Raw genomic sequence first — 14,116 nt, 5'->3', positions numbered from 1 at the left:
CTTCACAGAATTCATTTTTGTTGCTGCTCTTGTTGCCATCTCTGTAATTTAATCCATGTCCACAGACCTTTATGAAGAAAATACTAATAATCCGCTTTTATATCAAGCTTAGTACATCGGAACGACGTGTCTAAACGCTTTAGATATATTATTACCCCGGTTAGCGGATTCAATCAGTCATTCCTGCACACTATGTATGCACATCCTCCACTCCCTAAGGAAGGAGTATTCCAGGCAGTCGTAACGATCTCAAAATGAGTTCGAACAGAATCCAATGAAATTACCACCAAAGTGTTTGTATGTATAAATAAAACATGTACCAAATTACATCTGGAAGAAAATGTGTAATTGCTGAGAAATGAGCAAAATAAGCATGGAATTCCACCAAACGTCTGGTTTTTTTGACGCAATAGTAATACACTGTCCCATATATGCTTTCTGTGTTAGTGGTCATCTGAATTATCGATTTTTACCCAAGATTTCATGATTTATATAGCCTCTTTTCCAGATCTAGATGTATGATAATATCTTGACAATTGACCTTGATTTAAAAGACTTTTTCATGAAATAATTGTCTTTATATTTAAGCACACACTACTGGACAAGCTACAATGAAACAAAATATTATATAGAACCTTCTTACACAAAACAATAGCTACAACAGTCTTTTGAATAATCATAACAAGGAAAATAAAATAAAAATTGGTCAAGCAGTTCCACAGTCCCAGGCAGGCAAATTTTCGTAGATGACTGCAATTGAGTAATTAATGCAAAATCCCTTAAAATGTGAAATCCCATTTTTAGCACCCCCGTTAGTACCTCAGTAATGATATACAGTATATCCAAATCATAACTACAGTTGCTGCACTATAAAAACACCAAGACAATGTGATTATTATTTGATAATTTTTTATTACAATTTTTATTCATAACATACTGCTGGGCATCAGAATAAGACTACATCATGCCTTCCTCCTTTGTTTATTAAATCAGTAATCCATGATTTCTAAATATAATAATATAAACAGTAATTTACACAAATGAAAGGCTTATACAGAATGTGCTACAAAAATGGCAATACTTGTATACAAATCAGCATGTTAAACTTCTAACAGTGAACATCTTTGTCCCAGGCATTTAAAGTGTTAATTTCTTTTACTGTGTGTTCTGTAGAATCGTGCAAGTTTTCTATGTTATGCGTCATTTGCAGAATAAAAGTACATGTATACTGACGATAACAGTTTGGTAAATACGACAGCTGTTAATGATGAGAATAAATTTGTGCCGCTTTGAACTGAGGATCTATTACATAACACTACTCCAATGATAGTTAGATATCCACTGAAATGTGCTTAACATTTAAAGGACAAGCCCACCCAAACAAAAGTTGATTTGAATAAAAAGAGAAAAATCCAACAAGCATAACACTGAAAATTTCATCAAAATCGGATGTAAAATAAGAAAGTTATGACATTTTAAAGTTTCGCAAATTTCCACAAAACACTTATGTGCACATCCTGGTCGATATGTAAATGAGGAGACTGATGACGTCATCCACTCACTATTTCTTTTGTATTTTATTATATGAAATACGAAATATTCTAATTTTCTCATTGTCAGGTGAAACATCGTTTAATTCATCCATGAACATGTGGAATTAGCCTTGTTTAATGCTATGTGGTTCAGTCAAGTTGGTCCTTGAATTTGTAAAAAATGAAATATTGTATAATTCAAACAATAAAAAACAAAAGAAATAGTGAGTGAGGAACATCATCGACTGTCTCATTTGCACATCACTGAGTTGTGCATATAACTGTTATGTGAAAATAAGCGAAACTTTAAAATGTCATAACTTTCTTATTTTACATCCGATTTTGATGAAATTTTCAGCGTTATGCTAGTTTGATTTTTCTCTATTTATTCAAATCAAATTTTTGTTGGGGTGGACTTGTCCTTTAATAATCTACATGGAGGACCATCTAACACTGAAAAACCACTCTTTTCTTTATATTTTTTGGTGGTACACAAACAGATAGTGGTATGAAAACTTGGCATTTTCAACCTGGCAACACTGAGTGGAACCGATGTAGTCAAAGGAACAACCAGTGGTTCAGGAGGACGTTTCATAAAGCTGTTCGTAAGTTTAGAATGACTCTAAGAACGACTGGTGATCCTTTCTTGTGGTAAATGATTTTCACCATTAGATGTTCATTGGCGATTATTTTGCACGTAAGAAAGGTTCACCAGTCGTTCTTAAAGTCATTCATAACTTTCGAACAGCTTTATGAAACGTCCCCTAGATATATGACAAGCTGTAGTTTGACTGGCTTATGACTTTTTCAGGGGGGGGATTATGTACATGGTGATTGGCTTGCTATTGGTATTTAAAATGTTGTACATTAGAGCTACACCAACATGACTCTATACATAACATATTTGAAATATTTTTTCACCAAAATGTCCTCTTTTCCCCAATATGGAAAGCCAATTTAACATACAAATGTACAATACATGATTTATAGTAAAATATTGCCCAATTAACTAAAATATTGTATTAAGAAATACTTGTAACTGCTGATATAATACGTCTATAAAAGCAAATAATGACAAAAAGAAATCCTACATTCATACTACAATACCATAGTAAAATACATGCATGTCCAAGAGTGTGTATCTAAATGATCTTGTAGGATATATCTACATGTAAATACATAACTGAAGTGACAATTTGGTTGTAAGTGAAGAACAGGTAAAAGAGGGCAAAAGCTTGAAATCCAATACATTCAGATTAGTGTAGTTACGGGGAAAATGTTGTGAAAATACAATTAAAAAAAATAATAAAAGATAATGATGAAGGTTTGAGGAAATTCCAGTAAAGATTAAGAAAGTTAATAAAATTTTTAGTTTTTGATTTGTGACGTCATTTACGAGCAGCTGCCCCATATATTATGTAATGATAATGAAAATGCATAAATTTCAATTTTTATGGTTCAATATGACTACAATTCTTTTTCTTTCTAAATAAATTAGGGGTGTGAGTGTTCATACATAAAAAGAGCAGGAAAAAATGAGAGTTTAAATGGGCTGAAATTAGAAGACATCCCATACTATCTCCAGAAGAAAGCTAAAATAAGCTGAAATCAAACTGAAAATTAAAAAGAAATATCTGCTAAATAGCTGAAGTCTCACACCCCAGGAAGTACACAAACACTAAATAAAGCAGTATATTAAAAATTTCATCAGAATCGAATAAATCTAAAGTTTATCAATATTTTTTGGAAACGGTTGTGCATGCCGTCATGAATATGCAATAAGTGGGCTGATGATGTCATGTCCCCAATTTCCTTTTGTCTTATCCTATTACATGAAATCATAATTATTCATATTTTCATACATGTATAACATGTCTCTAAAAGAAATCATAAATTGCAGCACTGGTTGGATATATAATTTCATGTAATGATATACAACAGAATAAGTGGGTAGATGACATCATCAGCTCTTCCAATGCATTTTCATGAAGACATGCATCATAGATATTTTTCCATAAAATAATGCAAAACTTTTAAATGTCTTCATTTGGTTTTTCCTTGTCCGATTTTGATGAAATTGTCTTCTTTTCGGTCTGATTTTAATTTATCTGTTCAAATTAAATAATTTTATGCATGGAGTAACCCCTTTAAGATGATGAGATAATTATCTAAAATAACAGAACAGGCAAAAAAGCCCGACGCATATCACAAACAAGCTAACTCAATCCACATGAGTGATATCACAACGAATATCCAAAATGAAATAATGAAGAAAAAACATTATCTTTCGGGTTTGTTCATGACATTCAAATTTTAAATAATCTAACACTCAAATTTCATTCCAAATTATACACTTCCTAATCACATCCAAAAATAAAAATCTTTGATTTACTGGTATATCACCTAGTATTTATATGTTTTCCTCTATTTCTAATAACCACTCACATATTCAGTATTAAAGCAAAATCAAACACAAAATTAGCATTACAATGCCAGTTTCATTCAAATGAAAATTTCATGTACGAAAACAAACAATGACATATCTTTTTTCATTTCTTTCTTTTATAAAAATATTATTTTTTTCAATTACTGTACTATTAATCAATGTATTAGATATGCAAATACCGTAAGCATAATATCAATTTTCAAACATGATTTTGAAATACAAAAATTTTGATAACACATTTTCAGAGATGTAAAAATTGTGGATATCATTATCTAACTTTTACAGCAATACATACATGCGGTTAGTTGAAAAACAATGCATTTCTTGTCTCTTTTTTTTTTGGTTGAAAAAGAACTTATGCATCTTGTGAGACATTTACAAAGCAGGAATATTAATTTTATGACAAGAGTGAGAACAAGGACTGATGTTCACTTTCAGGGTCCTCTTTCATAAAGACTTGTTATAATAACAAATGAACACTTTTTCATAACAATTTTACTGTCGGCCAATCAGATTGGAGGAATTCAGTAGCTTTTAACTGTTACTGCAAATTTGTTACTTTAACAAGTTTTATGAAACAGGCCCCTTATTACCAAGGCCCTGTCTCAAGAAGGCTTGTCAGCACTGACATGTTGTCATTATCTCACTGTTACTATGGTAATAGTGAGAGATCAGCCAATCAAAGCCAAGGATTTCAATGACATCATCAGTGCTGACAACTTTCATGACACAGTGTTCTGACCTTGATGAACAAATATGACTTCCATCAAATAAAAGACTATGTGGGACTACAGTGCGTGTAATACATTCAAGAAATAAATCAACATTCTCATAAAAACTACAGTAAGGGCTGTCACGTCATATCCCTACAACATTATGACCCTGTCTGAGGAAAAAATGGCATAAGAGACAAAATCACTTCTACGATACTTCCCTCTCTATCAGGGCTAGGGGTCGATCGCTAATCACATTTAGGTTTACACTCTCTTCTGTTGTACTGAAAGATGTGACCGGGTCTACGCAATAAGGGCCTAAGAGACATAAGGGATCTTTGGATAGGTTCTCACTTCAGAAGTTGTCTCATTTCTTCATCATTTGCGCATTCTATGTATGTTGAACCATTCGGAGCCTTACCGCTCTTATCTGCACCCTGAAATTCAAAAAAATGGGGAAAAAGGAAAACGTTTGCTAAATTCGTTACCATGCCCAGATGCCAAATCCACCAAACCAAATGAGTACTAACATGAAGTCAAGTTTCTTGTTTCTTGAGTAGAAGAGATAACCAGTTGTCTCACGATGTATCAAACGTAGACAACTGGTTACTTCTTCTACTCAATCATTCACCACACTGAAGCTTCTTCCACATCATCTCTTTCTGGTTTCTTATTGCCAAAATTATGTATTGTAAGGTCCATTTTTAAGCAAATAAACACTATCGTTATCAATTCATGAATGAAATGATTGCTAGCCAACAAGAAAAGGATTCAAACCCATGCCATTTCATCAGTACAGCGTAGAGCTTTGACCCGACGCTTTTACCACTAGACCACGAGCGACTGATGATGCATTCGTGAGCTAAAATAAAATGGCTTTATACATGCATTCCATTGAATTCTAAAAAATTTTCAATATCCTAGATTAGTGCCACAAAAATCACATACCGGTATTCATCTCACAAGTAGTGATTTGTCCGAACACTACTACCAACAGTATACAAATAGCGAATAGGCATGAGTGCGATGATGCGAGATTTCACATGAGGTGAAAGAAAGATGCTCTATTGAATAGAGTGTCTCTTTCTTTCATCGAATGCGAAATCTCGCACCATTGCACAAATAAGAATATTCGCTATTTGTGTTGTACAATGCCTCGAAAATTAGCAAAAATATGAAAAAACAAGTTTTTCCCTGCAGTAATCTATGCATAGGGAGCAAAAACATTGAAAGTGAAAAGCTAAATCCCACAAGCACACATAGCCTCAGGCAGCATTGCCAGACATGCCATCCTTTGGAAGAGCAAATTTATAGCATTCTGTATAGTCTAAAAAATTAAAAAAATTTCCTTCAAAATTCATATTTTCTTGATTGACATTATTTCATTATAATCTCATTTAAAAAGAGCATATATTATTTACAGGCCATTCTCATGCAGTGCCAATACTCAATTATTTTGGTATATGAGCTCAGGGCCGATCCAGGATTTTCCAAAGGGGGGGGGGCACATTCTCCCGAGGAAAAATTTGACAGGCAAAAACAAACAAAAAAGGTCTTCCCTTTCAAAGGGGGGGCACAGTGTTTTAACGGCATTTTAACATTACAAATTTGAATTGTGCCTCTAAAAGGGGGGGGGGCCTGGGCTGGCTTTGCCCCCCCCCCCCCTGGATCCGCCAGTGTATGAGCTACATTGTAGTCATCTTTGTCTCTACTACATGTATATTCTAACTTTAGACCCAACAACTGTAAACACAATAATTTGATAAATAACTTTCATGTGTTTACATACAATAGTACATGTCTTCCTAGGAAAGTAGCTCTTTTTCTTCTTTCCCTCTTCTCTGGACTCCAAACTTTCACTTTTTCAATGGCCATTCGTACATTTGTATTCCTGCAGAGCTGCCAACCTCTATTGACCAAAAAACATACTGATCCATAATTAAAATCATATTTTGAGGGGAAAAAACATATTTTGGTACAAAGATTGATAAATTAAACATATGAAGCATGTCAATCTAATAAACAAAAAAACATATTTTGCAATAAAAATCATATTTTGTCACTTTTGATTATGAAAAAACATGCTAGATATTGTTAAAACATATTAGGTGGCAGCTTTGTTCCTGTCATATTTTTGTACCAACTTCTATGTTCATAGAGCTTGGCAGCTCTGTAATTCTATTGCTTAGTTGCTATGTCAGACTTACCTTTGACAAGAGGTACCTTACACACTTCTTGTAACGATCTTGCCCTTCGTCACCATAAATTGCTGTTAGCAAGACTGAGAATCCATTTGAATCTATTGACTGTATATAAAAAAAAGAAATAAGAAATAATTAAAGAGAAATACCAGTTGTGGTAACAATCTCAAAATATGTTCGAACATAACCCAATAAAATGACCACATACAGTGTTTTTATGGATAAATAATTTCTTTTAAATGCCAAATGGCTCTGGAAGAAAATGTGTAATTGCTCAGAAATTAGCAAAATAAACATGGAATTCCATCAAATGTTGGGTGTCTTTCAAAGCAATATTAATGTCCCATAAATGCTTTTCTGTGTTAGTGTTCACAAGTCTTAAAAGTTTTCTGCCAAGATTTAATGATTTCACCAAGATACGGTAAGTATATATATATGTTAATGTACCAGATCTTGATCTACATGTATGATAAAAGAGTGACAATTAATTTTGATTTTAAAGACTTTCTCATGAAATAGTCATTTGCTGCAACTTCATTCTTTTATGGAAAGATGACGGTACATGTAATGTAATGTATATACGTACATGTACTTTTAGTCTTCTTTCTTTGCCCCCATACATTCAACGATACATCAGTCAACCATTTGAAATTTTATCGTTTCTCACAAGTGATCACAAATCTACAATAAAGTATTCATTACAAAAATAAAATAAGAATGTGACAAACTAAACTAACTAAACCATCTAAATAAGATACTACCATCATGACTGAATCAGGGAAGTGGGAGTACAGCTCGAAAAAACTTAATAAAGAGTCTCCACCTTTACAAAATCTCTAAGTAATCACAACTTACACATTTTTTGTTCATACTTTCAAAACAACTAACATCTAAACATGTGTGTTGAAATTTAAAACTTTCCAAACTCTCGGCCTTATCATTCAAGACATTGCATTTTGTTGGCATTCTTTAAAAAAAACAAATTCATTTCATAAGTATAGATTTGATTTATTTTAATGTACTGTATTAAAGTTAAATAGTTCACTTAAAGGTAAATTCCAGTTCTGGTAACGATCTCAAAATGACTTTTTACAAATTCTAATATAATGACCACCCAAGTGTCTGTTTGTATGAAAAAAAAAATATGTGCCAAAGGGTTCTGGAAGAATTTGTGTAATTGCCGAGAAATAAGCAAAATAAGCGCGGACTCGGTCACTTCCGTCGGGTCTTTATTCCAGCAATAATAATACACTGTCCCACGTGTGCCTATCTGTGTTGGCGATCTTCAGTGTGATCGTATTTCAGCTTAGATTTTATGATTTCACAAAGTTCAGTTTATGTAACTGTACCAGATCTAGATCCACGATGATATAGTCATATTTAACCTTGGTTTTACAGACTTTCTCACGAAATTAGTGTTTTACTGTGCCCAACTACTTTCATTTAGCTTTAAAGTACATGTACATGTAGACAATCCCCTCCCCATCCTTGCAACTCCCCTGCTCTATACTTACTTACATTTACATTGATTTTTACTGATTTTTATAATTAATCGTACATTCAGGGGTGTGAGTGGTCACAAATAAAATGATCTGAAAAAAGCTGAAGAGTGTTGAAAAAGTCTGAAATAGAAAGAGCTCCCATACTTTTTGTACAGAGGAAGGCCAAAAATAAGCTGAAATTAAGCTGGAAAAAAAAAAATCTGAAATCAGATAAAAATCTGAACTCTCACACCCCTGCGTACATTGTAGTCAATACAATCAATAGTTAAATAAAGTTCTAGATGATGATTGCTACACATTTGTTACAGGCGCTTGGCCTCTGGCCCCATCACCACCACCACCCCACATACATGTATGTTCCATACTTACATTGACATCTGCTTGCTTTTTCTCACTTACCCCCCCCCCCACCATCACCACCACCCCATCCATGCTCCATACTTACATTGACATCGGCTTGCTTTTGCTCACTTACCCCCTACCCCCCACCACCACCATCATAACCACCCACCCATGTTCCATACTTACATTGACATCTGCTTGCTTTTGCTCACTTACCCCCCTCCCCCCCCCCCCCACCACCATCATAACCACCTCACCCATGTTCTATACTTACATTGACATCTGCTTGCTTTTGCTCACTTACCCCCCTCCCCCCCCCCCCACCACCATCATAACCACCCCACCCATGTTCTATACTTACATTGACATCTGCTTGCTTTTGCTCACTTACCCCCCTCCCCCCCCCCCACCACCATCATAACCACCCCACCCATGTTCCATACTTACATTGACATCTGCTTTCTTTTGCTCACTTACCCCCTCCCCCCCCCCACCACCATCATAACCACCTCACCCATGTTCTATACTTACATTGACATCTGCTTGCTTTTGCTCACTTACCCCCCCCCCCCCACCACCATCATAACCACCCCACCCATGTTCTATACTCACATTGACATCTGCTTGCTTTTGCTCTACCAAGTACTCAATCACTTCATGTTGGCCGAAATCTGCTGCTATATGAAGCAACGTCCTTCCCTTGATCTTGTCCTTTGCATCAAACTGCATGTGAAAACAACCACAAATTATCAGGTAGACTTGAATGTTAGATTCAAGACCCTGTCTCACAAAGACACAAAGAGTTGTACATTAATGATCTCATCAATCTCAGCTATTGAAACCCATCAATGTCATAATTCTTCATCGAGGCAATACATGTACACAACGTCCATTTAGAAACAGAGACCAGGGTTCCCACAAAAATTTGAAAACAGAATTCCATGACTTTTCCATGACTAAATTGCTGCTTTCCAGTTAACATGACTTCCCGTCACGTCCCGGGAGTTGGGATGTCACAAAACTGGAAAAAATGGAAATCATGAACACCAATTATAATAGCAGAGTATGATCAGAGTTGCGAGACACGACAAACTGGAAAGCTGCCATAGCCAAGATATAAATGCAATTCCATGACTTTTCCCTGACTTTCCATGACCAAAAAATTTTCCAAAATTTTCCATGACTGTGGGAACCCTGAAGAGGCCGTTTCATAAACCTGTTCGTAAGTTTGTAAGAGTGACTTTAAAAATCAATGACTGGTGAACCTTTCTTGTGGTAAATGATATTCACCATGAAATGTTCATTGGTGATTATTTAGCGTGAAACAAAAGTTCAACAGTTATCTTAAAGTTGCTCTTAACTTACGAACAGCTTTACAAAACACCCACCCGATTTGTTAGGACAATGATGCATGCATAAATCTAGACCGATAAATAGGTCTATTTCTGTCAGGGATATGCTCCACCGAGACTTTGTCTGGCTCCGCGGCATCCCTACCATTATAGACAAATGACGGCCATTGGGCTCATTGTGGTGGAGCTCCACTGATGCCTAACTTGACTCTACAGCGTCTATGGAGAAAAGGGTGTGATTTCGCACCTTCCTTGATCACTCTTAAATTTTGCTTTTTGACGGGGGAAAAAGGAAGGAATGATAAAGATAAACTTATATTACAGGACAAGTCCACCCCAAAAAAAAATGATTTGAAAAAAAAGAGAAAAAATCCAACAAGCGTAACACTGAAAATTTCATCAAAATCGGATGTAAAATAAGGAAGTTATGACATATTAAAGTTTCGCTAAATTTCACAAAACAGTTATATGCACATCCTGGTTGGTATGTAAATGAGGAGACTGATGACATCATCAACTCACCATTTCTTTTGTATTTCATTTATATATGAGATATGAAATATTATAATTTTCTCCTCATTGTCAAGTGAAACAGTGATTGATTCCTCTCTGAACATGTGGAATTAGCATTGTTTAATACTATATGGTTCAGTCAAGTTGGTCCCTATGGTCAAATCTGTAAAAAATGAAATTTTGTATAATTCAAACAATAGAAACCAAAAGAAATAGTGAGGGACATCATCCACCATCTCATTTGCATGTCACTGAGTTGTGCACATCACTGTTTGGTGAAAAATAAGCAAAACTTTAAAATGCCATAACTTTCTTATTTTACATCCGAATTTGATGAAATTTTAGTGTTATGCTAGTTTTGATATTTCTCTACTTATTCAAATCAACATTTTGCTGGGGTGGACTTGACCTTTTAATACAGCCAGCTTACCATCTTTCCGAAAAATATGCTGGAAAATGGCTAATTTTTTATGAAAAACAGATCAGGATTCAGGATCAGCCAGGTTCTTCTTTGATCACTCGATTGCCGTCAGCTACAACTGAGCGTACGGACGCACCAGCGGATTGGCTGGCACGTTCGTACGCTCAGCTGTAGCTGCACTGACAGCGATCAAAGAAGAACCTGGCTGAATCCTGATCTGTTTTTCATCAAAATTCGCTTTTTTCCAGCATATTTTTCGGAAAAATGGCAAAGCTTTATCTTTATTGTTTCTTCCTTTTCCCCGTCAAAAAGAAAAAATTTATTCCAACAAATAAATGAAATACATCCATCAAGTGAAATTTACCAAACAACGGAAAAATGGCAAAGCTTTATCTTTATTGTTTCTTCCTTTTCCCCGTCAAAAAGAAAAAATTTAGGAGTAATTGGGAAGGGTGCAAAATTGCACCCTTTCTCCATAGATGCTGTTCATGTAGTTAAGGAATCGATGGAGCTCCACCACTACGAGCCCAATGGCTATCATCCAGTGTGTCGGAGGACAAAAAAATCAGAAAAAGTTGAAAAACTCTGAAGAAACAGCGGATTTATCATTCTAGCATAAATCATAATTTATAAGAGTTTGAACATGGGATGGCTGGCTTTCCATAGTTGAGATCAATGGGATCAAAAGGGGCCCCATTGCCACTGGTGATAGAATGAAACATGTAGTTGGCATTCCTAGTACTAATAGAAGTTAATTCTATTTCGAGAAAAAAAAAACTTATTCCAGAAAAAATCAAAATGAGATTTGAATACACTTTCAAATGAAAATGAATTTAAATCACATCTTGAGTTATTCTTGTTTTTTCTCATTTGAGTCTGAGAAAGTAAAAAATGGCAACAACTAGATTGCGCTTGCCCTAACGAGTAACGTTACTCAACTTCCAACGTGTGTGTGCGTATTTGAGTTTTGTCAGACGTGTATCAATCAGATATGATTATTTACATCTGGGACCGACCTTTAACGTCACCATCCGAAAGACGTGACCAGGTCTCGAACCTCGAACGTCTGCATCAATTTGTAACTTCCCCACATACATGTAGCTTGGATTACAGGCGCACGCCACAACGCCCAGTTAAACGGCAGCTAGTTCTACTTAGTCGACTCGTACCAGATCAGAGGTCGACCTCAGACTGAGGCTAAGAATATGTTGAGAAGTTTGACTTTGGAAGTTTGGAATTACAAGTACGACTATACTCTAAAGAGGACTGTACTTAACGGAAGAAGAATAAGGTTTATCGCTAAAATTCAAAAGTAAATCAGAACCGCAATGCATTATGGGATCGAAAAGGGGGCAAGCAAGCTAGCTCCGCGCACGTGCATTGTGGACTGTCGGCAGTGCGCGGAGCTACATCTAGCTTGCTTGCCCCCTTTTCGATCCCATAATGCATTGTGGTTCTGATTAGCTATAAACCTTATTTTGCCAGGCAAGAGTGCAGGAAATTTTAAGAAACGATTAAATTGACATTATTTTCAGCACCCACAAAATTTCATTTTGCTTCAACTTCTCCACTTTTCAGTCGCAAATTTCAGATAGATTTTCTTACATTATTAAATATCTTGCAGAGACCCAATTTGATGAAGTTACAATATCCAACCTTCAATTCGTAATCGTTTATCCGAGTCTGAGACTGAGACAGTCTCTGAGTGAAGTGACTGATCCTGAATGAATTCGCATAAAACAAAAAAATCAATACATGGGACTACAAACAGGTGTGTAAATTCATAAACAAATAAAAGGAGAACAACATTTTGGATGCTTACCTGCAATTCCCTCAATTTGCTAACTTCTCCATTTTGGGCTGCCCACACAGCGTCGGAACCTGCCATTATTGAACTAATTATGAAAATAACTCGACGGAAATCAACACAACATCAGCAAAGGAAAAGGGCTTCGCAAGGTGCGGAAGTGATTTCCAAGCTGGACAAATATCGCTATCGATATCGCGATGCGCGCTCAGCTTTTCATATGGGCCTGGGGAGGGGGTGGAGCTCGATCTGACCAGGGCGGGGCGCGAATTTTTAAACCGTAGGATGGCCACTGAAGAATCATGAATTATTCATGAGCGATTCGCTTCGCAATCCGCCTCGCTCAACACACTAGTCTGTAATAGAGGCCGTGTTTTTTGTGAGCGTTTTAATGCTGCTTATGTTATGACAGTTATTTCGTCTTGAATTATATTCTTTCCTCATCTTGATAAAAAAAGAATATTGTATTTATTTATCCAAGATTAAATCTGGATCTACTACGAAATATCTCGCCGCACAAAATATGAATTAATATTTTTAAGGACTAGCAAGCAAAGACTATATGGATAAATCGATGTTACACAGCTGAACTCGCGCCTGATTTGTGGGAAGTTTTGATGCCATTGAAGTTTTTATTGTTCAAGGTTTAACCAGTTGACTACTAACTTATATGATATCATGACGTTTTATAAAGGGGATGGGTTAATATAAATCGAACCCCACATGGTACATACAATGGGTTAATGTTGGAAGCTAGAATTGGTGGGGGCTGCCGTATGTAAAGTTAGATCTAGATCCCAGCTGTACACAAGGCTCAGGGGTGCATACAGTAGATCGCTCTACAGAACATTTATATAACATTTTAAAAGTCAATCAACAATAATTTGAATTGGATGCCTTTCTTATATTGTTTGAATCTCCGCAGTGTAATTCACTTATTTGGGTTTGTCTTTCTGACAAAGAGGTTCTTTCAATCTTGAAATTGTAATTCATATCAGTGATATGATACTACTAAAAAAAAAACCAGACAAAATATTTGACAAGAATTAAATACATTTAACAAAGATTAGAATTAAAGTAGCGGTATGCCTATATAGTGGTAATCCTGTTAGAAGAAAATGTATGTGTTTGCTGTTTTAATTGATAATACTATTTTAGAATGATACTTAAGACCTACATGTAGTTATGATGTCACTGGCGCCGTTTCAAAGCGTATTTATATGTTATGTTATGTTATGTTATATCGAGGTTTTTTTTTTATCTGACTGCTAAGAAAGCACGAATGCC

General features: G+C 35.5%; 1 protein-coding gene across 1 annotated transcript; it reads right to left on the bottom strand.

Annotated features, from left to right (window-relative positions):
• Positions 1–892: 892 nt before the first annotated feature.
• LOC129268220 (myotrophin-like) lies at positions 893–13,063 on the bottom strand. Its single transcript, XM_064104774.1, has 4 exons — positions 12,845–13,063; positions 9,349–9,459; positions 6,899–6,997; positions 893–5,128 (listed from the first exon to the last, which is right to left on the bottom strand). The coding sequence occupies exons 1-4, from the start codon at positions 12,908–12,910 to the stop codon at positions 5,042–5,044; spliced, it is 363 nt and encodes a 120-aa protein (XP_063960844.1). The 5' UTR covers positions 12,911–13,063; the 3' UTR covers positions 893–5,041.
• Positions 13,064–14,116: the final 1,053 nt, after the last annotated feature.

Source organism: Lytechinus pictus, chromosome 9 (genome assembly GCF_037042905.1).
Source record: "Lytechinus pictus isolate F3 Inbred chromosome 9, Lp3.0, whole genome shotgun sequence".
In the NCBI taxonomy this organism is placed as follows: Eukaryota; Metazoa; Echinodermata; class Echinoidea; order Temnopleuroida; family Toxopneustidae; genus Lytechinus; species Lytechinus pictus.
The sequence above is the reverse complement of the archived record's forward strand: the minus strand, read 5'-3'. Positions and strand labels throughout refer to the sequence as shown.

What these genes read in the sequence shown, in the direction of transcription:
- LOC129268220 (XM_064104774.1), bottom strand. Translation starts at nt 12,910, where the DNA reads ATGGCAGGTTCCGACGCTGTGTGGGCAGCCCAAAATGGAGAAGTTAGC. An exon ending in GCAAATTGAGGGAATTGCAG is followed by an intron (nt 9,460 to 12,844) that starts GTAAGCATCCAA and finishes TTTCACATGCAG; the next exon opens with TTTGATGCAAAGGACAAGAT. An exon ending in AAAAGCAAGCAGATGTCAAT is followed by an intron (nt 6,998 to 9,348) that starts GTGAGTATAGAA and finishes TTTTATATACAG; the next exon opens with TCAATAGATTCAAATGGATT.